The following is a 27,723-nucleotide window of genomic DNA, read 5'->3' on the forward strand; positions in this document are numbered from 1 at the left end:
ACAATATTAGCCTTCCAAAAGGTGTCAAATTCATCTTCTGTGACAGTCCCTATTGCTGAAGAACAAGCTTAAAAACTAAGTTTATAAAACTGCTGCACACTGACCATGTGACACATCAGCAAAGTTCTGTTCTCAAAAATGACTAATTGTTTTACCAGCTGATTTTCAGCTTATTTCAGCTATGATATGAGTCTGTCCATTAATTAATCGCTTAGTCCACCAAATCAGTGCCCATGAGGCATGCATATAATTTAGTATGTATCAACATGTGCAATTCAAAATACTGCACTGTTTTGGATCTCACATCCCTGAAACAAGCTCTTCAGTATTTCTGACTTACAATATGTGTGTTCTGTGGCATTAAACTGGGTCCTACACAACCACTCTCATCAGTTAAGCTAGACAATGGACTAACAGCAGTAAGAAGAAAGGAGAAGATAAAATACAGATGTCAAAAGAAGGTGTATGTGTATAATGTGTATAATGGAAAAGGGAATATCTGATAAGAGAGGAAAGAAGTAAAATAAATACAAGGCCATAGAAGAGAAGCCCACAGGAGGAGGAGGAGTGTGAAAAGCCTGACAGAAGGACTGAGTGGAGACTAAAAACAGTATCTGGCAGTAGCTCAAATCAAACAAGGTAGCATATGCAAGAAGTACAGCATACTGAAAACTTCCTTCCTCTTGGGTATTAAGTAACCACAGAACTAAGATAGAGAGTTCCCTCCCTCTCCTCTGAAATATCTTGCGCTAAACTCTGAAACAGAAAAAAAAAATTCTAGTTAAACTTTTTGGTGATTTTCATTTCCCAATTACAACTGTGAGCTCTCACTGAAAATTTTCAGACATAAAACTGCAGAAACCAGGCATTGATTTAGATTAATTTTTAGTGGGAAACATGATAGTGGGTATCAAATGCCTAACAGACTTAGGGCACCAAGAGGCCAGATTCTCAAAAGGCCTAGGAAAATTATCAAAAGCTCCAATGCCCCTAGATAGAACCCTAGTTCTGCTGAAACAATTTCAATTGTTCTTCAAAAGATGGGCTTAAGTTTCATTTTCAAAAGCAGCTTAAAAATATGGATTAAATTTCACATTGACAGTGAGACAATACCACACATTTGTTTTTGAAACTGAGACCGACATGATTTTCAAACTGCTGCCTACCATGTGCTTTTGCTTCCTCTAATTGGGTCTGTGAATACAGCACATAAATGTGTCTGTTGTCACTCACAATTAATAAAATCCAGGTACAGTTGTGAGAATATAAAATACTACAAACTGGGCAGTGTGAGGACACCCCAGCATTCCAAATCTTACACTGCAAGTGATGTTTATGATATTTGCACCTGCACAAAAGCTGAGAAAGTCCCACATGGGGAAGAGGTACAGGGACTGATAACACTTCAGTTCTGTCAGCTCTCACAGGTGTGGAACTTGGCTTTATGGATAGATGTGCCAAGACAAGCAATGCAACTTGAAGGAATATCCCCCCATTCCCCACCTGTTTTCTGTCATTATGCACAGGCTGCCACATCTACATCTGACTGCACAGCAGGAACAAGCTACAGCCACAGTCCTTCACTCCATGACCATCTGGAGCAGGGCTGTGACTGGAGCTTGCTGCTGCTCTCCTCAGGTCCGTATGCCCATATTTCCTTCACCAGAACACAGGGAAACAAGGATGAAAAGTTGATGCTGCCCAGACCTCACTCTAACAATGAGCATCTGGTCAAATTTATATTCTGTGACAGTCTCCATTGCCAGAGAACAAGTTTAAAAGGTAGGTCCTACACACAGAGGCATAAGCAATGAGGGGACAACTGTCCTAATATGAATTATGAAAGGAGGATTGACAGAACAGCTCTGAATAATCCTTGGAGGGAAGTGACAGCCCAGAGATACTCTTTTTCTGCCTGTGTAGCAGTGGAGACATGGTAGAATGTACTTTTACCTTGGACTTAGCATGTCAATCTCCATTTACCTTGGACTTTGGCATGCCAATCTCCATAGGGACTGACAAACTGTTTTAAAAACCCAACTCTGTGATCTACCTTTGAAATACAGCTGCCTGCCTGCTAGAGGTTCTGGACCTAGTATGCCCCAATGTTCTGTCAGTATATGCTCATCATTCTCCATACACCGTTAAACTTTTCAAATTATATTCTTGTATTAAGGTTTGAAGACTGAAACCCAGGAACATATCAGCAAATGATTCTGTTGTCTTTTCATGAAGTATGCCTGAAAGGTATCAAAAATTCCAACTTTCACTGGAACTTCTTCAGAAAGCAAATAATCAGTTCCCTTAAGTGCTGTATGAAATCCCAGTGTGTATAACAAAGTAATACCCTGGGTATTCAACAATAAGATATCCTTGATATTGTGACTGCTGGGCTGGGCTAATGGAGCTGGCATAGGAGTAAACATATATCAGGGGACACCATCAACAGTGTCAAGACTTTAAATTACAAATGCCAGTTTAACAATTACCTTTACTTAGTGTGAAACAAGATAACAATTTTTATGCAAAGCATAGAAGGAGAAAGAGCGTCAAGTCAACTCGCCACATGTCTAGCTTGAGAAAGAGTCAAGTGCAAGAAGAATTAACAGAAAAAACCCTAAAAAACTAAGAACTTATCCAGACCTTAATAAAGATATGATAATACTGAAAGCGACTTTACTAAAACTGTTCTAAATCAATACGGTTGATAGAACTAAAACTGGCACATGATAATTCGCCAAAGAGATGCTTGTCAAAAAAAATGGACTGATTTTAAATTTAACTCTTTATTGAAATCAGGGTCCCTGATTGATACCTGTAGATAGTGTACCTTGGCACTGCAAACTGCCTCATCCTCATCATCTCTTGGATTCTTAAATGCCATTAAGAGATTAACTGAGATTTTAATCAGTTTAATTTTCTACAGTGATTTGTGTACACACTGCAGAATAAATTTGATTCGACTGAAAGGCTTCAACTTCAAACTGTCAACCCAAGTGCACACTCCTTCAAAAATAGCATTGTAATTTTGCTCATCCCCACAGACCCATGTGACCTCTTTTATCTGTATCCTGTTTCCCACTCGCACAAGAGCAGATCGTGGCTCTGCTGTGCAGCTACAGCAAAACTTTTCAAGCCTCCAGAAACACCATCCAGTTTAATTTCACTTTCTCTGTTTTTTGCTTCATGTACTGTGCTGAATGTGAGTATGTGAACATGAGGCAGTGCTGTGAAATAAAAAGACCTCTGGTTACTTAAAATGACCATTTTTCAACCTAGTTCATAATTTTATGATTTCACCATCTGTAGTAACTGGCTAACAGTTTCTAAAGGAATCTTTCAGAATTTTAATTTGCACTCCAACCTACTCTAATCAAGCCATGCCTTAGAAGTTTTTTATTAGCTCCTATGCCCAGCAATGAAAGCAGTATTTTTTTTGTATTAATATAATCAATAGATCAGCTTAAGCAATACAACACTGAAGACCTTTGCCCACATTCTACATGGCATTTTGTACAATACTGAAGCTTATTATTGTGTTTCTGACAGCTGAAGGATATCCTTCTTTTTGCCAAGTTTGAAACAAGGGCTAGTCTAAAGTCCTATGACAATGCCTGGAGAATGACTTCTACTTCAATTATTCATTGGAGCATCTTCTATCAGATTAAAGACAAGGATCTGAATTTCATACTCCTGGGCTTTTCCTGAAATCAGCATCACTGATATTTTGTAAATGCCTTTGCCTCTTGTGCCAAAAGCAGTTTGTTCACTCACCTCAGACTGAGACCTTTCCAGGGTACTTTTCAGCAAGCACACTTGTCAGGGGTAGCCTACAGACACAGAATTCCTTCCATGGTACTTTAGCAATGCTTCCATGCTGACTCTGTCAAGTTACCATGAATGCAAGTGCATGACCTTCAACTCACTTTCAGCTGGAAAGTTTTAGCACAGTTTCTTTGTTGGAAGTATTCCACTTTGATGTCACATGATAAATGACTGTCGATCTTTTCTTTCTCCCCTCCCACACCAGGTTTTTCCAGGCTAAGATTTTCTGCAAGGCAGAACTACCCACGCCTTATTCTGCAATAAAAACAAAACTGCTTGAAAAACTTCCCTTTGTATTGCCCACATATAAAGTGTAAGTCAGTAATCACTGCTGGATTAGAGATCTTTTTGATGAACAACCTCCAGGCTCTGTGCATGAACACTGGGCATTTTGGTCTCAAGATGAGAGAAAGGCGGTGTCAAAGCCTATGCAAAGACACAAGGGGAAGAAGAAGCCCCTTAAAACCAGAAGGGGAAAATAATAATAAATAAATAAAATCCCTAGTTGCTCTAAGAGCCCTCACTATGCTGACAGGAGACACTTTCCTGTAAGAGACAGAATATGTTTAGAAACACGTCCAGAATGGCTTGAAAACACCCACTTCCTTGATGATTAAGCAAAGTTAATTTGCTTACTGTTTACCACAAATCAATTAAAAAGAAAAAACTGTTTGAGACAGCTATGGACTAGATTTAAAAGGACTTCCTAAGGAGTTTTAAGAGCCAAAGGCTCAATCCTTTAGGCTTCCTTACAAATCCAATCTAGAAAGAATTGCAAGTGGACTCTGAATGATGAGAACCACAGCTAGGTTAAAATATATACTCCACCATGAAAAGATCTAGCAAAAATGACCTTCTATGCTGACTGAGTCTTGCAAATCACTTAAAACCTGAAAATTAGAATAAGTTCTAAAGAGTGTATGGTGGATTTTTTTCATCTGTACTGAAGTGACAGCATGATATATCTTATCTTCCCTGTCTTACTTACCATCTGACTTGCACTCAGTCCTTTCACTCACATAGTAACTTGGTTCCAATGCCTGCTCCAGGACAGATGGTCCTCTGGGATTATCATTTACGTCCTTCATGCACTAGAATCCTGAAAAATAAAGGAAAAATCTAAGCTTTAACACTATCAGATGTCTAAGAAGCATTCAGGGCTTTTACACAGAATTCTTTTTGACAATACATTCCAAAAGGCCATGACGAGCTGTTCATCCATAAAGAAGGAGCCAACCCACTGATGTGTGGGGCGAGGTAAAACATGGACAGGAGATGAACATATATAAAAATAATAATATTGCCATATTATGATTGATGAACACGCTTTTTCTTCCTGCATAAAGGAACTTGACTCTACCAGGACGAAAGGGTACATACCATAAAATGTTTTAATATTTAAGGAAAAGGAGGCAATTAATAAACTAAGCTCTCTCAGGAGCCATCTGCACCATACTGAAGAAGCCTTCTGCTGAAATCATAATGCCCCATTTCACTAAAATCTCCACGAGGGCTTGAAAGTCTAAATATAAGACAAAAGCCCTTATTTGTGAAGGACTGTTGAATGTGTCACACCTGTCACACAGTGGGGCTAACTGAACACATAATTTGGAAACAGTCCATCATAACCTCAGAGACCATACACCAAACATGCCACTAAAAGCATGGCAAAAACATGGGAAAAGAAGGTCATGCAGGCAGGTGGAAAGAAATTCACCCCTAACAAATTGCAAGGATCTTTTCCTCCTTCACCCATTCAGCTAAGGGAGAGGCCAGAGATGACTTATTTGTCCAGATTATAAAGTGCTCTGCCTTCGAGGTTTATGTGATTTTTCATCTACTTCTAAAGGATCTTGCACTGTGAACATACACAGTCTCTTCTAAAGTCCACAGAGACAAACAGAACTCTTTATATTGATTCCAATACACTGTGCCTCACAAGCCCAATCAAGAAGTCTCCTAAGAACATGAGTTTAAAATCACTAAACTCTGCAAGTGTCCTCTCCTACAGAGGTGCTGTTGAAATTCTTTGGCTAGAAAATTATCTTTCTTGTTCTGAATAGGCTAATAAATCCAAGATTATTTAGGTATGCAGATTTTAGCTCAGACACTGGGACACAAGGGGATGACTGCATATATATAGCAGCACATTTGTATGTTAAAGAAGAACATGTTTAAAAGTAAGTCACATTCTTAGAAGACACCAGTATACAAGAAGACAGCATCTAGGTAAAAGCAAAACAGCAGAGCACTCCTCAAAAAAAAAAAAAAAAAAAAAAAAAAAAAAAAAAAAAAAAAAAAAAATCACTTAATGCAATATAGCACATCTTATCACTAAGCAATCCTCTGTTGCTCAGGACAAGGGATTACTAAGGAATCAAACTGGCCTGGACACATGCTGTCTCTTTCACTTGTAGTAATACAAACATAGTATGTAAGCTCAAGAATAAGAATTACTGTCTGTGTACACAGTGTGTCTCCAAACATAATCCAAAAATTATTCCTAAAACCAGAAAAAAAATAAGAATATGTCATACAGATGGTATTTATACTTTTATAGCCACTTAGAAACACCTCTCCCTCCGTCCCAGGAAAATATGACAACCAATTATTTTCAACTAGATGTTTTTATTAAGTTAGTTTTCTGATGTGATTTCTTCCATCCAGGCTCAAACCAGAAAAATGTATTGCAGGCAAGTCCCATAGGAAGTCAACCTTCTTTTACAGAGCAGGTGCTACTCAAAACAACTTAAAGGCACCATAAAAAGATGGTGTGGGCAGTTCTGAGTCTACCACCAGCACCCCCACTGCCCCTCAAACTTGTCAATGACATAATTGCCAGTTGTGTGCAACGACTCCCAAGAAACAGGCTCTGCAATGCACTCATCCCTCCAGCAGAGCTGCTATGAGGTGCAGAATCAAGGAGTAACTGGATTTTGCAAGAGACTTCTCTTCTGGCTCACTACTGAAGGCCAAACTACATCCCTAAACTACACCAAGTGATCTAATAAAGGATGTTCTACCTCTCTATACAGCCCTTCTCGTTTTGACACGAAGGGCTCTGGTATCTGAACAGGTTGGCCCAGCAAGCAAAGGTTATTACTTTTGCTAAGTGGAAATGTAATTAACTCTGCATGCCCTCAGTCCAATGCAAGCAGAAGACAAGGGCTAAAATTCAGAAGTGGTTTTTGCTTTTAAAAAAGTAGAGTAAGAATGTTTACATTTAGTCACTGCGGCTCAGCTGACACAAGGTAACTCGATCACACCTAGTTTTCAGTATAGATCTGTTTACAATGACAGTAGCCCCAAATGCTTTCTTTGACCTCCCTCAGTGCCTGCAGTTCTTCACAATATTCAAATAGTGGTATAAAACTGTTTTCTTTACACATTGCATACAAAGAACTTGGTATCACATTTCCAGAGACGCCAAACAAATAAGAATTAATGTTGAAGCTCTATACTCTTCTATAAAGAAGGAGTTGCCTCTTAAACTATTTTCTACTGTTGTATACTGCATTCACTGCAGGTACCTTGCCAGACTCCATACTTAATTCCATTCTTAGGGACAGGTGTATTTATACACTGGTGAAAGAAATGCCTAGTATGCCCCATCTTTCTGTCTCTCCAACAGCATGTGAATGATCAAAATACCACTAAAGCAAGGCAGGAATCACTCCTACCTCTGAAAATACACAAGGGCTTATTCTCAATTAACTTACACCTTGCAGTTATTATCAGTGCAGAACTGATGTGAAAACAATGCTGAGATCTGGCAGCATTTTACACCAACTATACATTGATGTAGAAGAATAATTCCATCTGCGCATGACTACAGGGAAAACCTTTAAGGCCAAGTAGTTTTACAGAAAGCAATTAAACAACAAAGGCAATACAACTGCATGACCTTCCTTTTGAAATGTGTGTCCTTTGTTATTCTGACACAAGCAGCTAAAACCAGTCACAGGAGCACTCACTCGTGCAAAAGTGCCAGCAAGATCTGGCTCCAAGTTAAAAGAAGATTTCAGCACCTAATTTTGGGCTGTGTGAAACCCCTAGAGGATGCGCCATAGAGGACTGAGAAGCAATTGCAAAATTTCTGGTAGCAAATACACAGAAGCACATTAAGACTACATGGAACCAAGAGTGACTTTTATTTTGTGCTATGTATGAGGGAAAGCCCAAGTTTTTAAGCTACCAAGTTAATTTTTGCTGAAAACAGTGACATGGTCTTCCCAAATGCAAGTAAAAATTGTACACACAATTATCTGTATTACATATCCTGGCACTGGCAGGGTAACAAGGCAGGTTAAATTTCAGGAGCACCATCACAGAACAGTAATGCAATTGCAGAGGATGGAACACAAAATTATATAATGGTTCATTGCTACTGTTCATTTCTTCCCTCTTCTGGGAAGGATATAGCATCTATTCCAAAGGACATGTCATTCAGACAATCCATAGTGATGTTGCAAGATATTCCCTCACTCAATCTACAACCCCTAGACAAGACTATTTGTCCAAAATGAGACTACATGGAGCCACACACTCCTCTTTTGTCCTTACATCCCCTTTTCTCCCTCTTGAGAATGAACAAACCAGAAGAGAGGGCTAAGACTCTTGGGGCAGAGGAACAGAAACACATTATTAAAATGAAGTGTGCACATAAGTGGTTTCTGTCTTGGGATCTGAAGACCAAGTTTAATTAACCACCTGGGTGGAAAGCACAGTTTATATAATGCAGACTATCTGAGGACTGCCATCCCTGTCATTCCACACAACCCCTTCTAGCTGCTAGTCCACATAAGAGCAAGTTTTACTGGCAAAACCAACATAACAGCAATGAGGGATCTGGATGCTAACTCAGAGACCAAAAAAAGAAGAAATAGGTGTCTAAAATAGAGTAAATGGAAACCAGTCCATATTACACAGGCTACCGAATAGCTCTATAAGGAAAATTTGGCTTTGTTCCTTCTTTAACTCAAAAATTAGTTTGTCATCAGATAGTTACTCAGTGCTAAATAGATACTGACAGATTCTACCACTGTCAATGAGAGGGTGTCCTGGAAAACATTTGAGGACTTCAGCTCTCCTCTCTACCTGTACTCTCGAAGTCTGCTTTCCACAGTGCTGTATTCTTATGTCAGTAAAAAACATGGTAAACTTGAAGAAATTTTAGCTCTGGGAACAAGAGAGGTTTGTTCATTAAACATCTGGTTGTGAGGCCACAGCTCTGTATCTCAGTGACTTGAGAGTCTGCCTTTGGTTTCCTGTTCCTCCATTTTTTTTTTTTCAGATCCAGCTCAAGATACTGCCTACCATTCTGTGGTTATGTAGTTCTCAGCTCAGAGGGTCCTTCTGTTTCTGGAGGAATTTGTATGAGTCCACCACCCAAACCATCGACACCTGAGGTTCACTTTGTCTTGTATTTAGCATGATCTGACCTTTCACTGTTGGAGAGAGAGACGGGTTTGTTTCATCCTATTCAATTTCCTCTACTGCATCCTATCTTAGCTACCTATGCAGCAACAAGGCTGCCTCTGCTTGCAGAACTGACAGAAAAATGATTAGTTGGGTGGGGTGTGGATCAGCCATCATTGGGGGAAAGAAAAGGGGACCCTTTTCAGAGGATGCTCACTGCTAGATTAGATGTTAAGGTGAACTGTTCTCTGCTTACAGGGGTTTACAGGACATTGCTGTACAATTCAGCTCATTGTACATCCACACATTGTAAAACTAAGGCTAAGCAAGTATCAAATGAGATTCAACTCCTTTGTTACAGCATAATTTTGTGAATTCCTCCCACCAATTTTACCCAAAAAAGAGTGATCAAAATTCAATCAAGGCAAAAACATTAATAAAAAAAATTAAATAGGAACCCAAACATTAAATACAAAACTTTATAACAATATTCCCACTGGAAAAAAAAAATTCTCACATTCTTTAAAAAGCTACTTTTTAGCCACTAAATAAAGGTAAACTCAGAAAATTATACATGATATGCACAACCATCCTAGAGAGCATTTATAGCAGTCACTTGAAATTCTGATGTCACTCACAACAGATATATCAGCTGGTAGCTCTAAAAACTTGATCGTATATTAAAAACTATGACCAATATTGTTTTCTGTGCATAGAGATAAACATCCTGCTCAAAGATCTGAACTCCTATTTAAAAACAAAACCAAACATTAAGAATAAAAAGCACCTGGTATGGTTCTGAGACACATATGTGGCTGCATTGCATATTCCCTGCCTACACTGGCAGTGTGGGAGCTGTTAGTCATCTAATGCGCATATTTGCTTGGCACCATGCCTTTACTTTTGCATGCAGGCAGGAAAGATGATCACCCATTTATTGTATCCTTGCATCTCCACTGCATGCTCATCAGGCAGCATGACCAGGCCCTCCCAGTTCAAACTGCAGGCTGCTGGGAGGCAGACCAGTTCAAAGTGAAGCCCAGGGACTGGGACGTTGTTAAGCACATTCATAAAGGAAAGGGCAACTTTTAAATTCATGCTGTTTAGACATGTTCTCTGTTGGGACTTAACAACATGTTTATTTAAGAATAAGGAACTTTTTCATGAATAGAGGCTCAATTTAGTTTTTCTTTCAACCCTGGCACAGATCCTTTCACTATTTTCAAGGGTATGAGAGACTCTCAAGCTGTTTTGCTTTAACTGTCCTGCTCTGCCTTTGTTCTGGAGGGGCCTGGAACAGAACCTAAACATAGTTTTCAAGTAAGGCTGTCATAAAACTTCATTGCCCAGACTACAGCAGCATCAGACACCCCATCCTTTGGGGATCCCAATTTCATTTGAGCTATACCAAAAACATACAAGAAAGGTGTGCTTTTCCAGCGTAATACTGGTGGTGAAATCTGAAGAATAAGGGTGCCTCAATGTTGTCAGACTTGGAAGGAATAGCTCTGGCCAGTTCCCTCTCAATGTCCTTGAATACTGCAAGCTGGTATTTTTCTGTGAGATACTTCACGTTACAACCTCCTTTGTACAGAATTAACAAAGCACCAAAGCAGCTGCTTTCTGACACGCAAGGGGAGAAGCATTTTTGAGTGGAGGTACATTTCATGCCATTGCTTGGATATCTCAGTGGTGAAACCACTTCACACTGACTACTGCACCTACATCAAAGAAAAGTCTACACTGCTCCACTCCAATGTAGAAACTTGGCAAGGCCAGCCTTCAAGGGTAATCTGGGACTACCTTGCAGGACTTCTCTAAACCCCTTGCTTACTCTGCTTGCCTTCAGCATTATGGGCTGCCATGTCCCTACTGCTTTGACCCAAATGTGCACAAGTTTAGATTCCCAAGGACTGCAGCGTACTGCAGTTACTTCCTGGGTGTAATGTCTGCTGACTGCACTTGGTGTTCATACCTAGCTGAAGGGAACAGCTTTTGACAAGCAAGAGTTCAGAACGGGTAAGATCTGGCCTGATCTACTGGAGCTCTGTCTTTAAATCTGATGACAGTAAGAAGGAATATGTGGGAAGCATCCACAATAATCAACCATCTCAAATTAATTAGCAATTAATTTAGTGAGCTACTAAAGTCTAATGAAGAAGAATCCTGGGAGATTATGGTCACAGTTTCCCTGATGTAAATCTAGATTAACTCCTAAGAACACCAATCTTCATGACAGTTACTTCAGATTTACACTCAGCTACTCTGAATTTGTGCACTTGTTTTCACAGCCGTGTGGGAGATCTGTCTCAACACAAATCAGCCCTGCTCTCATGCAGATTCTGCAAGATAGAGTTACAGTTCTGTAAAAATCCAACCTCGGTGAAATGGGGAAATTAAATTCTCCACTGATGAAATCTAAGCCTCCCACATAACAGACAAAAACTCTCCTACAGAGCCTGCCACTACAAGTGGTCACAATAGCTTCCTTGGTTCTTGGTCTTCACGCACTAAGGATAATTTCCCCTCACTGAATTGCACAAAACACAACAGCAAGCATTGAAATTACTATAGTCTTCTGCCTAAGACTCCTGAGAGTATTAAGGATACCAGATCCACAGAGCCAGTTTTGAGTCCAGTCTTATAATTCCAGCGAAGTCCACACAATCATTCAAGGTCATCTTTCTAAGAGGCTGCAGAGAGGGCAAACCCCTTCTGGCCATTAGTGCTGACACTTGTGATGCAGACTGCATCAGAGAAATTTGATATGAAAACAGGAGATATTGCCCAGCCACATGGCCTGTCACTCTTTCACTGGTTTTACTCAGGTCTGCATCCACTTCTCTGCACAGTCACAACTATCCCCTTTCTTTATCCATAAGTGAGCCACTGATATGATGCCCCTTCCCACCTACATGACTCAATTTAGTGGTGCAGCCCTGGTCATGAAATTCTGAGCCAATTCAGAGAAGGTATATGCCCACCTGTGTGCTTCCTGGTGAGCCAGAGTATAGGTCACAAAAGCAGCAAAGAATAGAGTGACTGGAAAGTTTTTACAAGAAACAAGTTGAAAACAAAACAGTAATGGTAATTTTAAGGAAAGTAATCTTATAAAATATGGTATTTTCTTTAAGCAGTTCAAGACAAAATAATTTCTTCTACACAGGCCACCTCAGCTCTTTCAGCTGGAGCCCCCCAAAACTATGTAACATTCAGGTGCCTTTTCTGAACTTAATTGATCTTCACCTGCAGGTGAGATAGGAACTCAACTGGTTACTGATGCCTGGGCATAAATATCCTGCATAATTTCTAGAAGAGTAACTGGCCTCAAAGAAATCTTTCTTTGTACTATTTCTCAAAGATCACACCAGCTGACTCATCCTCCTGCCTAAAGTACAACATGAAAGTAAAGCAAAGCAAAGCAAAACAGAATTTCTCAAATTATCAGAACGAAATTGCTTTCTATAGTAGTAGGAGATAGACTAAAAACAAAATTGGATGCCAATTCACAAACTGCCATTAAATTTCCAGGAAGCCAATCCACCAAGGAACATACTGCACCCTAGAGAGTCCTTAATGAATAGTGACACATTTGCAATAGGCTAGTTAAGGTTTTGCCAGCATTTAGGTTTTAAATCCCTCATATGTTAGCAAAACAAACCTCAAACCTAGTGAAAAACTATATACAGGGTTCCAGTCCAGGAAGACAGACTCTGGGAGGGAGGCAGGGAGAAAGTGTTGGTGCCACAGTAGATTGGATTTCATGTTTTAATTTAAAAAATAAATTAAAATCTGGGAAAAATAAAAAAGCAAGCTTTGAACCATTACAAGCTCCAAAGGCAGAAAACATTTTGGCAGGCATTTAAGGCTGAATCTTTCAGGTAAGTGTAAGATTCAAGTAAGTGTACTTGAATTTAATCTCAGTGGGATACAAGTTGCCAGCATCCCCCCAAGGAATGAGGGATCCCCAGCATCTGAGTACACATTTACATCCATGGGTCTCAGGACAAAGCTGTTTCTGTGATCTGGGTCACTGTCCATCTATACTTCCTCTGTTATTCTTGCATTAAAGACCTTGATCTTTCTTCCATCACATGGCCAATGATGTTTACAGTCCAGGGCACAGAAGATAAACACTCTAAACTTCCAAATGCTATGAAATATATAGCACATATAAGAAGCTTTACACACTGAATATAATTTGCATTAGATGGAGCATTACCCTCTCCCTTGATGTTTATATGTGGAGTATTTCACGGTATCTTGGCACTGTTTTTTTAACTAGAAGCTATATAGCATCCAATTTGGAGCCCCTACAGTTTCCAACCCCATCAGCTGGAACAGACTGCACACTTCTGACTTGGAAATGGATTGCAATAGTGTAGAGAAGAAGCAGCATTAGACATTGTTGATAGAACGGACAGGGCAGACAGGCACTTCATGACCGTCCAAATCTGCATTAAATCATCTCAGTACTCAAGTAAGGCCAGGAGGGTTAAAAGTAAGGATGGTAAGCTCAAAGTAAAGCCAGTAAGTGCTTTCAGTACCAAATGGAGGTCCATCAGTTGACTGCCTCCATCCTTCACTGCCCTAAGTGCCTCTAAATGTTCTGTATCCTTCAATACTCCTGCTACCTTCACAGCTGTGCTCATGAACCAAGACCTGCCTGCAGAGTGCCTCAGGCCACAGCTGCAGCCAGGTCTGTCCCACTCATGAGCCCCAGCCCCAACAGTGGCTCATGCAAGGATCCCCATTTTATCCTGCCCCATGCACTGTGGCTTTGTAACAGGTGACAATAAACAGGTATTGGGGCTCCAGGGCCATGCCACAGCCTCCCCTGCTTGCTTATTGCCATCTCAGACTTAATTACAGCCCCTTTGAAGCACCTACCCGTTTTAAAAAGCCACATGTTTCTCAGAGTCCAGGCTGTGCCTTGGGAGGCAGTGGAAGTCTGCTATGAGTTTTATTAGAAAGGAAGTTGGGTACAACAACTCAGTTCCTAGGTTGTTAAGTACTTGGACATTACAAGCTACAAAAGAACCATATATACATGTACCTGAAATATGACCACCTTTAACATATCCAGGTTTGAAAAGCTTATCTATTCACAACATTAAGATCCTGCAAGTCAACAATCAAGACTCATCCTGACTAGCAATTACTGAGGAGAAATCAGTGTAGCTCAGAATCTTGTCTTTCACACACTTTTGTCTCCCCAACATAAACCATCAGGCAAGAGCCTGACCTTCTTGCATAAACCCCTTTTCTACAAAGGAGTGGAGTTTACTAGCAGGGTAAATGAAACTTAAGAGGATTCAGAGAGCAGACAACGCTCTAAAAAGAACAGTTTTCTTGTTTCCATTATTATACCAAATGGCATCTTCCTGTTTACTAAGCAGCTGCCTTCTCACGTTAGACTGACCCAGTGATCTTGGGGTGCCGCACAATCTCTGAAGGAAGCAGAACTGCTTATCCCAAAAGGATGAATGCACTATCTCAATCCTTCAGGGTATCACTGCTGTATCCATTTAGCCAATTGCTGCCACTGCCTTAAAAATTAATGAGTTCTCTAGGGAACAGACAGACATAATGCTCAAAGCAAATGAAGCTGCTGCCAACAGTGTTTTCCTCTTCCCTTGACACCACTTCAAACCAAAACAGAAGAGCAGCTTTTGCCACTCAGCTGAGTATCAGAATCCTTTCAGACAGAAAAAAATACCTATGCATATGTGGACAGACCTTGAAACTTCCCTTCTTACCAGCTAACACCACATAGTCTGACCTTGTTCCCTCTGCCATCCAAGTTCAACATGAGGAAAAATTAGTCTTCATTTTGGGTAACGTCTGAAGTGATCGTGGTCCAAGTTTTCTGAAGATGCTAAATCTTGCTTAGAAATTGTGACCTGCATCCAACTAAAAGGGTTGCTTACTTTCTCCAGCCCTGAAACTGACTTGATTTTTCACTTTTTCTTTTCAGTGAAGTAGTTAACAACATGTCCACAGACATGATACTGCATATACACAGAAACACAGGTCAGCAAAGTAGTTTATGTAAGACCCTCTTCTTTGAGGAGCTATCTCACATGAAAGGGAACATCAGCAGATAGAGCTCTGCTTCTGCATCACACTCTTCAAATGTGAAGGTGCAAAGGGGGATAGGAACAATCACTCTCTCACCCTTTCCAGCTCTTGCTTTCCAAGGCACCACTGCACACAAAAGAGAAACAACTTCTTCTGCCTTCCAATCTCTTTGCTTCCTCAAAACCACTCCCTGTATCAACCAGTGTCACTGAGTGAGTCTGCCAGGAAAAGGTTTAGAAATCCTCAAACAAATTGCATTAAGCATCCAGAATTATCCTCAATTAACAGCCCAAAAACAATGCAAAGAGGAATTAGCACAGCTTTGTCTAGCCTGACATGTTAGCAGGATCTCAGATTTCTGCTCATCTCTACTGCTTGTGATTTATAAAGCATCAGCTCCTAAAATCATGCAGCAACCAAGGACAAAAATTAGCAATTACAACCAGGTAAGTGCAATGCTTAAGTTCAGTATCATAGGAAAAGGTCTAAAAAATGGCTGGCTGGATTAATGAGGCATTTTCCAGGACATCAGGATGATGTTTCTGAATACCTGCTGTGTTCTCAGAATCAGAATGATGTCCCTAGCTATCAGTGGTAGAAGAGGAACAAAAAAAAAAACCAAAAAACTGAAGCAAATGACTTTCATGTATCCTGTGGTGGTGGCCATCAACTCATTTCAGCCCACAATGAAGTCCCTCATAACCATGGGATTTCACAGCTCCTGGTAAAGCTGCTTCTTTCATACTTGGCAATATCACTATCAATCAGAAGCTGCTAATCTGACAGGATGTAGTGGACAAAGAGGGCAGTTTGTACTTCTATGGTCTGAAACCTTTGAGGCAGAAGGTTACTCTGCTCTGAGAGGAAGAGAAATAGAGCTACAGGAGCTGACACTTGGGCTGGAGAGGTCACAGACACAGATGGACAGGGTGGAAGCCATGTACAGAGCAGCAGAGATTGGTATCAACCAGGAAAAGAAGAAAGAAGAAAAGCTTGTAGACACAGATATGAAACTCTATATTCCAAACTGGAATAAACATCTGGTTTCAAGGACAGACAATAAATTAGCTTAGAGACCTACTCTCAATTTCTGTTCAGCATCAACAACCAAGGGAGTAAGCTGGATGCCTTAATAAAGCAAATTCCCAAATGACAGCAGACACTATTCCAGCTAGCTTTGGACTGCTTTCTCTTCCCAGTGTAATCAGCAATCTCATAGGCACAGCTTTACAAATCCCAGGCCACTAGACTGTGACAGAACACAGTGAAGCCAGAGTTAGCATTAGCAGGACTTTGAAACAAGCTTGCCAAGAAGAAGAGAATCTTCTCCTAAATCCTGGATACATGGACAATAAGTTCTTCTGTCTAAACAATGGAATCAGCATCATGCCTACATCGATATCTTACCTCTGGCACCATTTTTTTGGGTTAAAAAACCCTCTTTAATAAAGTTAGTAAATTTAACATTAAAGTCATGCCCAGGGCTAACAAAAAGCAACAGCTCTCAATTTAAACTAATATAATGTAATCTAATCTACTCATGGATAACAGACTGAAAATTGTCCTGAGTTGCACAGACTACAAAAGATAAAACATTGTTGCTTAGTTGCTGGTTCATTATTTAGCATCACTATAAAACTTCAGAGCACTGAATCTTCATTTGTGATCTTCTCTCCACTGGCAACATACAGATTTGTGACAATGGCCAAAACTACATTCAAAATCTACAGCATTTCCAACCAGGAGTCTGAGGGGTTACAGTGCTAGAGAGCTCATAGGAAATTCAAAAGGGATGATGGCTTTTCCTAATAAATTCATACACTGTTGTACATGATGTAAAAAGCTCAAATGGGATAAAAGAGCAAATGTCAGTGCCTGCTTTGGGGACCATATACATAATCCAGAAATTTGGGACATTAGAAAATATACATAGCATGGAGAATCTTACATGTGCTAGCAGTAAATTACCACAGAGAGCAGAGCACCATCTGAAAACAAGGTTTAAAGCAATAACTAAGAGGCTGAAATACAGACAGCATTTGGGCACTCAGCTTATGTCTGTTGGTGCAAGTCAGGCATCACACAAGTATGAGAGAAGTCCTCTTCTAATTTAAAAGAAAATAATAACTATTTTAACTACGTGACCATTCCAAACAGGGTGTGAAGTGCAAAAGCAATCATCAACACAATAAAATAGCCATTACATGCCTTTTAGTCACAAGATTTGTTACAATAATTCTTGAAGCTCCCAGAAGTTTCATAACAAAGTAGTCACATCTGCAGTTTCACAGAAATTACCACATCTGTGCCAACGTTTCATTTTACGAATGTTTGCAGGCTCCGATTTCCATGTTTAGAAGAGGAATGAAACAAGGCAACTACTTAAATTATTCCACCTCTCTGGCTTGCTATTCTGAGACTTAAGGAGCAGAGGCTTCAGTCATGGTATTGGTATGGTGGCAGTGATCTCAACTGGCAAGGGAGAGATCTGCTCCTGAAGGAACTTCAGCCAAGCTCCAGTGTGATAATGTACACTGCTACTGATACTGAAAATGAGGGAACAGATGCTGTTGGAGTACCAAATGGAAGGCATTCTGCAAAAGAAAATAAACAAACCTAGCCATACTCAACCAGTCAAGGTACAGGAAGGAAGCAGCAAGTCCCTGTTCCTAAAAGTAAAAAAGGACTCTGCAGAACCACCAGAAAAAAAATGCACTGCCTGATGAATACAATGAATTCCCTCCCCCAGAATCTCTGGATAATGCTAGAAAAAAAAACAAAGCATATTAGGCATACTTTATTTACCTGTATTAAAACACAAAACCAAACAAACAAACCAATTAAAAAAACCAAACCAAACAGGCAAGTGTATATCAGTAAACTGACAGTAAATTCAAAAGTGATATCACATATCCAAGAATGCTTCAAATAACATCTCTGGTGAAACAAGCACTCTCTTAGGGAGGCTGAATCAAGAGGCCTAGCTTGCTTCTGAGTGTCCTGACCTAAACATTATGACCTAAATCTTGCAAGAGTGGAGAAAAATGAAATCTCAAGCCCATGTGGATTCTCAATGCCATTAGCAGGCCTGCAGTGGACTGCTTTCCTTACCATTTTATTGGAGTACATGCCTATATCTTAATTATCCCAAAATTTTGGTCAACTCCAAGACACCAGTATGAGCTGCAAAACAAAACACATGTAAAGCATCCAGGGAGATCCAGCAGCCTGTTTTTTGAGTAGTAGCTGATCAACAGCTAATTGTAAGAACAGGTCTCCAGAGTGTCTGTGTGGGAAAGCTTCTGCTGTTTGTGTTGTCACCACAGCTGCACGTGACAGCTGCCAATCTGCAACCCATGGACAGCTTGTAAAAACCCAAATTTCAGAGACCAGCTGGGGTCAGTGAGCAGGTCCAATAGGCCGTTCTGCTCCTCTGGACTTCTCTCAATCAAAGAAGCTCCTCAACTGTTGTCCTCCCCATGCCTTTAAGGTTCACTTGGCAACTCTCATTACATACAAGTCAAGTGAAGCTGTGCTCCAGGCAAGCTGGTGGGAGGCAAGAATGGGGCTACAAAACCCAAGCTAACTGTTGGTTTGGCCTTTTAAATCCTGCCTTGCCAAAGGACACAAAGCTTCCTATACCCCAGAGGAGCCTTTCCCTTATCTTGCATCCATGAAGTGGTCAACATCCACCTCCAATGCTGCTGGCTGCTAAAAATCTCCTGCCATTGGGATAGCAGGAGGAGAAAGAAGGTAATAGTTGGAATGACCTGCTTTACAGACTGCGAGTCATCTATTATGAAAATGGTTAGTATTTATAGCAACTGAGAGATAAAATTCAGAACAAATACACTCACTGTGTAAAACTCAGCTTTTTCCCCCAATGGTTTTGGTTATCCAACAATAACCAGAAAAGTTCTTTACCAAATGCCAACATTTGTATTTTCTAACATGCTCTAGGATACCATTAGAGGCTCATGACACTGGTGTTATGAACAGAATATGGTTTCCTAGTGGAGTAGCAACTATCTAGAGGGAAAAATGAAATGTTTGTCTCAGGGTAGAAACCACAAGGATTGCTATTTTCTGGAGTGCAGAATCAGGGGGGAAAAAAAGATTATCTTGAAAGTGAAGTGTACACTGGTCCAAATGAAGTCATTGCCTAAATTGATCTAAGCCACTCTCACTCAGAGGTGAAATCAGAAGGGAATTAAGCTAAGAGGATAAATTAGAAGGCAACTAAACTATATATGAAGCAGTAATCTAAGTAGTATGCTATAGTTTCAATAATGGAGTAGTTCACAAACCTCATGGTAGTAAATACAAATGGTCCTGTTCAGTCTTTAAGAATGTGAAAGTTTCAAGTGTCTACTTCTAAGAAAATCAGAAACAATACAGGTAGGTTGTTAAAAAATTAAATAACTGAAGGTAAACAAAACATCCTAAATTATATCCCCTCAATTTAGAAAACTTTTTCAATTTAAATTCAGTCACAGTTTTAGGCAATATTTTCTCACCAGCCAGACTTAATTTGTTGTAATATGTCTTTTGACTATTTTTGCAATGAGCTCACAGGCTGATGTGGTCCCACCGTGCAAATACTCCACTGTCAATTACTTCAGAGTGTGACATGAGAAACAAAACTTGTGCTTACTGATTTTTAACAAATAATTCACTCTTTCTAAAAAAGAATTTCCTTCAAGCATCTCATTTGTTCCTTTGCATCAATAGCCCCCACTGTCCCATGTCTACTCTTCCCTTACCAATTATTTAAAACAATTTTATATTTTACTGACTTGATTTTACACAGTAGTGCTATTCATATGCAAATTTTCAATATCTAATTCTGAACAGCATTTAATGTGAGTTATCTTTATCTGTACCCCTCACATTTGAATAAAGACATCTCCAGACACACAGAACTCCTGGGATCTAGGGACACTGGGATTTCTAGATATAATTGTGATTTCAGTAAACATGCATTTCAAAAAGTAACAAATGTTTATCACAGAATATTCTGAGTTAGAAGGGACCCAACAAGGATTGAGTCCAACATCACAGAGTCACTTTGCTGCACTAGTAACACAAGACACATCATTACCTGAAGAAACACCTGCAGCTGTAAATACAAAGTATTCCTCTAAACTGAAAATATTCTGTTCACTCAACATATACAGAACAAATTAAGGAGTGGATATCTAGGAGGATTTTTAACCTTAACTTCTCATACTGGATTCACAGATGAAAATGTGTATTTTTGCCAAAGCACATGACCTCAAAGATCTTTGTGCTCTTGCTACATCTCTACTTGCACTGATAAAGGGGTCTTTTCATTGTTTTATTCTCCTTTAGGTTTAGATTTGATTTCACCTGCAATATTAATTCAAATCTAAGAGTCTGTCTACACGGGGCTACACACCAGAATAGCCATTCCAAATATTCAGGCATATACATTTCCAGTTCAGTCTGATTGCATAAGGGCCATATGTGTGTAGAAAATAAGCTTGGTATGCTAATGTTTGTGAATTTCCATATGTAGATTAGCCCTCAATTTCCCAATTAAATAAATCCATCTCCCACATCTCTCAGGGTCACAAAGGAATGAGAGCATTTGATAACTGCCTACTTACAAATACAAATAGAACCCCATTTTGTTGTTTTTTACAGAAATTGTATAACAAAGATGAAAGGAAATATTAGGTAGAGATAAAATTCTTCCATGTTTTGAAAAGGAAAAAATCTAAGTCCAGTGGACTTGCCCACTAAAACATCCAGTGATTGTTTTTTCCCCAGAGCTGTGATCAACCATTTATCTGCCAAGAATTGTGTTGGGTCTATACTTAATATTGTAGTTACAATTGTGGAATGTATTTCAGGGCATCACATGCAGTGTTAGTGTCCTGGCCTCCCAACTTCCTACCTGTTCTCTACTGAGAGCAGCCTATGTCACAAAAGGCCTCAGTGATTAAAAAAAAGTTCTGCAAGGGTATGGAAATCATTATGAGATATTTTGCATATTTAATTACATCAAGTACTTTTTGACCTTCGTTAGCTGCAAGTTTCAAAGAGCCTTCTGCAAGTGCACCAACAGCTTTAGAACAGAGACTCCTTGGGAACCAGTGATGTTGTACAGCTTACACCATCCATTTCGTTCATTTACAAGCAGTTCTGGAAAAAAAGTCATTCAGAACTAACAGGTGCAGAACACAGGTTCACCAGGATAAATTAAATTTCTTCCTCTAATGTAGAATTTTTCAATTCACACTTACATGTAGAAAAAACCTAACTGTTCCATAGCCATAATAATGCAACTGAATAGAAACAAACATATCTACATGGCTCCTGAAAGCTGTTTCTTACACACTGTTAAGTTTCTTCAGTGCAAAAACTTCTTGCAAATTCAAGGACATCCAATTGTTCTGTAGACATACAGTTTCAGGCTAGACTACAGTGACATCTTATACTGTCGGTGTCTGCTAGGAACTCTACCTCCATCAGCTTCTTTAAGGAACATTCTTATCTTGCACAAAACTGCTGCCTTCAGAGTCCTGGGTGCTCTTCAGCACTTTTAATGAAACCTGATCTGTAGATAGTCATTCTAGCGATATGCAGACTGTAACATTTGAATGATTTTTAAAAAGCAGTGTAGTTAAGACTACCTGTGTCACAGCTTATGCAGTTTGATGAAGCAGTGAATCCACACAGTCATCAGTTTAGATGGTGACACATTAGCTGTGGGTGTGGCAGTGGTCAAAACTAGCAAGGAGCAGGCTCTGCACACCTCAATGGTTGGTAACTTCCCATTGTAGCTTTCAAAACCTGCCTGAAACTCTGGCCCATCTGGAGGTAACAAGTTTGCACACACAGGATTACAAAAAAAGTCATCATCCTAAACAAATGCATGTACATAAAATATATTACACTTAGTTTTCACTCTTGCTGGTACTCAATGCTCTTTGAGCCCAGCCTCACATATTTAATTCTTTTCTAAAAGATGGTCTAAGTGGCTTTATTATATACTGCAATAACAAAAGGCACTTATCTGATGATAGATAAGGGAGCTCACAATCTCCCTGTAACTTAAGCAAGTTGCTTATACCTGAAGGGTGAGTTTGTGTCAAAAATTAGTCCCTGTTGGCACAGGCAGTTGTGTCCACAGGACAGAATTGCTATAAAAAAATACAGAAAGCACTGTCTACCCACATACACAGAAGAAAAACACAGAATGAAATGAAATATGCTACTGAATCACAAAACAAACAAGAAAAAAAAATTTATGCCAGGAATCCAACTCCTAAAAATACTAAATATTTTTGGCAGCTACTCATGACCTTAAACCAGGAGTACCAGTTTCTATTACATCCATCTCCTAGAGCTACAAACAAGGATCTGAGCCCTACTGATACAAGTTAGGAAAGGCTGCTCCTGCCCCAAAGAGATTAGGAGTCAGGTTACATGCAGCAGGTCACTAAACAAGGAAGGACTAAGTAAAAAAGACATAAATCAATAACATATGACTTGCTGGCATTCTAGCTTGTCACAGATCAGAACTCTCACAACACAGGAGCTTGAGTCTGATTTCTAAGATCTTAATTATTACCATACTAGCTCTTTAATATGCTCAAAAGAACAGGACAGTCTGGTTCTGTAGAATTAAGAGGGGAGCCTGCAAAGGACATTAACTCCAACATGAGATAAAAACCACTGTAGCCTTCCAGAGATGTTCAAAACCCTTTCCTTTCTTGACTTATCATAGCTTGCTCTCTATGTGGTGACATGGATACATACTCTGCATCTCTTCTGGCCTTATTCTGCTAAGGATGCTTTAGTACAAATCAGTTCTTAAATTTCATTTGCATGTTCTCTTTGCAAGGAAGTCTCAAATATTTTCTAAAGTAGAAACACATTATCTCTGTAATTTCAAGATAAACTCCCTAAGCATCAGTTTAAACTACAAAGCCAGGTCCTATCGTAGATTGAATCTTGGGCCACATCAGTCACATGTTGCTGTGGCCTACACAGGGTAAGCAGGGAAATGAAAAAGAACTGTGAAAGCAAAATTCTCAGTTATAGGATTCTGTTGTGCACCTTTTGAAAAGCTACAAGAAAGAAAGGCTCTTCTACAGAAGCCTACATGCCTCTAGTCTCCACTGCCTCTTCTGCCTTTGGACCCAACATTCCAAAGGAGAGTGGTCTGCTTAAGCAACTAACAACCAACCAAACCTAGCAAAACTCTTTGCCTTTCAGAAAGGGTTGGCTTGTGGACAATTGTGAGAGAAAGCCAAGCAGGTGAAATTCTTCAGTGCAGTTTGTTAGGCCAACTTACTCATTTTATTCCTGAAACAGAAATTTCTTAACTGTACATAACTTCACTCCCTTTGTTGAACAAGCTTAACTTCCCTGTCTCATCTTTCCTGTTGACAAGCCCAAACCAGAGCTGCATGGCTGACCTTTTTAGACTGAGGCAGAAAGAACAGATTTTTTTTTTTTTTTTTTTTTACTGTTCTGCAAATCAGTGTAATTGCTCCTGCTGCAGCAACATCTGCCTTTCCAGATACTGAGAAAGCAGATACTGGAAATCATCCTGCTACATAATGGAATTCTGAGACCAGAAAACAAAAGAAATGCTTGTGAAAACTTCTCTGATCTTTCCCCCACCCCACACTTTTTAAAAAAAACATAAGCCACATAACACAAAAAAAACCCCACAGAAAATGGGTCTTCCATTTCAAACCAGTTCAGGCACTTAAAAGCTGTATGTGTTTATTTGCCTTTTGTGCTTTGTACTTAATCAATATTAATACCAAAAAGAAGCATGCTATAATTGTTCAGATTTGCATTCTTTTTGTGCATTCTGCCATTTATCACACTAAATTGTTACTAAATTGATGGTTTTGCTATTCAAAGGCTCTTGTTCTAGTTTTATATGCATGACATCCAGTTGGCAACTCTTTCTGCAGTGGAGTGACAAACATTTTAAAAACCCTTAAACCATAATACAGCTAAATAAGAAGTAAAAAACCTGAACAAATCAACAACACAATCCTACAAAGAATAATGCCTGTTCAATATAACAAAAGGAATAAATCTACTAAATGTGATGTGCTTACCTTTCTGCACATACCTACTGAGAACATTTGGAATGATTGTACACATATGTAGAGTAAGAGTTCTCACATTCATTTTATCCACATTCAAGTCAACTGGTTAATTTTCCCTCTCAATGGGCATGTCTTGAGCTCCTGAACTATCCTTGGCTTCAGATGTACAACACTAACTCGAATATATCAATGAGAATATTGGCAAAATCACTACATTCTGCTACACCAAAGGAACAAACTGGAAGTAGAGCAAGCAGTGAGAAAATTTGCTTCAGCTATCCCACACAGTAAAATTCAGCACTCTTGCTATGTACCACACAACTTGTGTTGAAATCAATGTAAGCTCTGGGTCTGTCTGAGATTTGAACTTGATCCATTAACGGCACAATTTATACAACAAGGAAGTTATCATCTCAAACTGACTAACAGAACACTGTGATCAAATTTTTAAAAAATGCTTCCTCAGTATACACAACATTTTGGAAGAAAAAAAAAATAGGGTAATGCAGCCACATTTTATCTGAATCTGATTTGCTGCTCTAACAAACACAGAACCTGACCACCAGATGTAAATCATTACCAACCAGGTGGCAGCCAGAGGAGCTGAATCTGAACCTCGGCAACTTTGTAAATAACGGTGTAATACAAAAGGCTTAACCTACTAAATTTGTTTCTCCTTTCTCTCATAACGTAACAATCACAGTCTCACTGAAACCCAATTGCATAACAAGATAACCATATGTAAAGTTTGAAGAAAAAAATTGTCTTAATTTCAAATAAGCTCAAAGGGCACATGTGAGTGCTGTTCCATTCCACCCATAACTCTGCCAAAATCCTGCACAGGTCTCCAGATTCCCAGCACTTTATTGCCTACACCGGCAGCTATCCTGCTCTCAGCACTGCCATCTAGGAGAGAGCGCCGGAGTACCAGCTCCCAGGCAGCAGCATTCCCGGAAAGCATCGCAAAGCTGTTGCTGCTACTAAAATTTTAACTGCAGCCGGTAGTTAACTACCGGCTGTGCCGGCTCGAAAGCAGCCTCCCCCAAATCCCCCGGCCCTTCCCGAGCGAGGTCCGCTGGGCGCGTACGCCGGCATCTGCTCCGCGTACCCCGGCGTTCTGTGGCGGGGGAACACGGGGGAAAAGCCCAGCCCTGTGCTCGCCGCCGCCGTGCCCGGGCCCTGCGGGTGCCCCGGGGGTGCGAGCGGCGCCGGACGAGCCGGGCTGCGGCCGCCTCAGCGCTCGGCGGGCTGCTGCGCGGACACCGCGGGACCGGCAGGGCACCGCCGGCTGCTCCCCCCGACCCCAGCCCCTCGCCCGGCATCCCCACCGCGCACCGGCCGGGCTGATGCCACTCGCCCACCTCCGAGCCCCGTCCTTCCCCGGGGGACCGGGCTGCCGCTGTTGCATCTCTCTGAGCGCAGCAGGACGAAACGGGAAACGGCTGCAAGAAAAGCCGAGCAAGGGACGCGCCGTGCCCTGCCCGCCGCCCCCGCCGCCGGCCGGAGGCGCAGCCCCCGGCGTGCAGCCGCCCCCCGCAGCCCCGGGAGCGGCCGCCGCAGCACGGCACAGCCTCGCCTTACCTCCCCGCCCCGGCTCCGGGGATGCGCCGCAGCTGCTGCCGTGCCCGCCCCCACCTGCGCCGTCCCTCCCAGCCTGGCGCTCAGGTGCGGAGGGAGCACAAAGGCAGCTCTGCAGCGCGGTGGGGCAGCGGGCTCTTCCCCGGCTCCGCTGCACCAGAGCCCCGTTCCTGCCGCCGGCACCGCTCGCTCTCCTCCCCTGCCGGTACCGAGCGCCAGCCCACCTCAGCCCGCTGCGGGGCCGCTCCCCCGCCCGAAACCGTGCAACTTGCCCCGAGCCTCCCCTCGCCAGCCCCCTGCACCACGGAGCGCCCCTCAGCCTGAGGAAGTTCCCCGGTCCTGCGGGAAGCTGAGGGGCACACGCTGCCCCACGGACACCCCCCGGGCTCGCCCCACTCCGCTGCCCCGGTAGACACGTACGGGCAGCCGGGGATACGGACCCTGCGCCCGGTGCTCGTCAGACAAGGCAGCCGCTGGCCCCCGCCCCGTCGCCGCTGGGTGCGTGTGTGGGGAGGGGGGTACAGGTGACGAGCGGCAGGAAAGGTCTGCGGTGCCACACCGCTCCCGCCTTCCCCCCACCCCGTCTCTGCAGATGCCCCCGGGAAAGGCTGCGAGGCTGGCAGCCGACAACAGCCACCCCCTCCCCCGGGAAAGCTGTTCTGCCTCCTTCTCCCTCGCTCGCCGCCTTTTCAGCTCGGCCGCTTGACTGACAGGGAGCCTTCCAGCGGCCGCCCACGCGCGCTCCCGTTTCCCCTCAGCCGGAGAGGGAGATGGCGAAGGAGAAAGCATGAATGAAAGAGCCAGGCAGCGAGCGGGAGCAGCCGGCCCGGCCCCCGGGAGTGCTGCCGCCGTGGTGCCCGAGGGGCAGCGGGCCCGGCCGGCCCAGGCGGGCCCCGGGCTGTGGGGAGGGAGCCCCCGGCTGTGGGGAGACCCAGCCCCGCGCTGTGGGGAGCCCTGTGCCCGGGGCTGTGGGGAACCCTCGGCTGTGGGGAGGGAGCTCCCGGCCCCGCGCTGTGGGGAGCCCTGTGCCCGGGGCTGTGGGGAGCCCTCGGCTGTGGGGAGGGAGCTCCCGGCCCCGCGCTGTGGGGAGCCCCCGGCTGTGGGAAGCCCCAGCCCCGCTGTGGGCTCCTGAGGGAGGGGGGCCGGCGGTCTCTGACTGCCAGCCCACCCCCCGCATCTCTGCTCAGAGCCGGCCGAGAGGCCGCTTGAAGACACTGCGATGCCACTGCTGCGTTTGTTCCCACAGGGCAGAAGGTGGAAGGCTGATGTCTCAAGCCAGAGACACGACTGTGGTCTTAGAGATGCCACAACTGCTGGTTGGTTCCTCATCTATAAACCCACTTTGCTTCACCAAAGGCAATTCATTTTGTGCTCATTAAAACCCAGCACCTAATACCTGAACTAGGACTCTTATCCAGAAGTAATAGGAGGGAGGAAGCAATCTCAAAATTCATTTAAAGCCCACTTGGTTTTCCCAGTGATTAGCTGGTAGTGTGGTGTAGCCTTGTAATCGATTTTTTCCCTCAGATCCGTTGTCCAAAAAATGCTTGTGACTTGTTAAACACACACTTTGCAATCTCTGGCTGGAGGACAGAGGTTGTCCCCAGTGCTTTGGCATGACTATTGTTGAGTATGGTTTGTGGTGTTAGTTTTAGTAGCCTTACTGCCCAGTCAAAGCATTAAATGTTCAGGTAGTGGGGGCCTACAAAATAAGTGGCTA

The 27,723-nt window shown here is 42.0% G+C and overlaps 1 protein-coding gene across 9 annotated transcripts in view; it reads right to left on the reverse strand.

Moving 5' to 3' along the window:
* Nucleotides 1-26,699, reverse strand: part of PTPN5 (protein tyrosine phosphatase non-receptor type 5) — a 74,257-nt gene extending 47,558 nt beyond the window's left edge. For 3 of the 9 annotated variants that reach the window (XM_056493709.1, XM_056493704.1, XM_056493700.1), the window contains exons 1-2: nucleotides 25,787-25,965; nucleotides 4,814-4,924 (exon numbers count right to left, since the gene is read on the reverse strand). In XM_056493709.1, coding sequence (XP_056349684.1) covers nucleotides 4,814-4,913 — 100 coding nt within the window. In that variant the 5' untranslated portion in view covers nucleotides 4,914-4,924; nucleotides 25,787-25,965. Of the gene's footprint in view, nucleotides 1-4,813; nucleotides 4,925-25,786; nucleotides 25,966-26,006; nucleotides 26,241-26,423 lie in introns of those variants that run through there. The other 6 variants (XM_056493707.1, XM_056493702.1, XM_056493708.1 and 3 more) reach the window with 5 other exon arrangements.
* Between the last annotated feature and the right edge of the window lie 1,024 nt (nucleotides 26,700-27,723).

This window comes from Oenanthe melanoleuca, chromosome 5, assembly GCF_029582105.1.
Source record: "Oenanthe melanoleuca isolate GR-GAL-2019-014 chromosome 5, OMel1.0, whole genome shotgun sequence".
Taxonomy (NCBI): Eukaryota; Metazoa; Chordata; class Aves; order Passeriformes; family Muscicapidae; genus Oenanthe; species Oenanthe melanoleuca.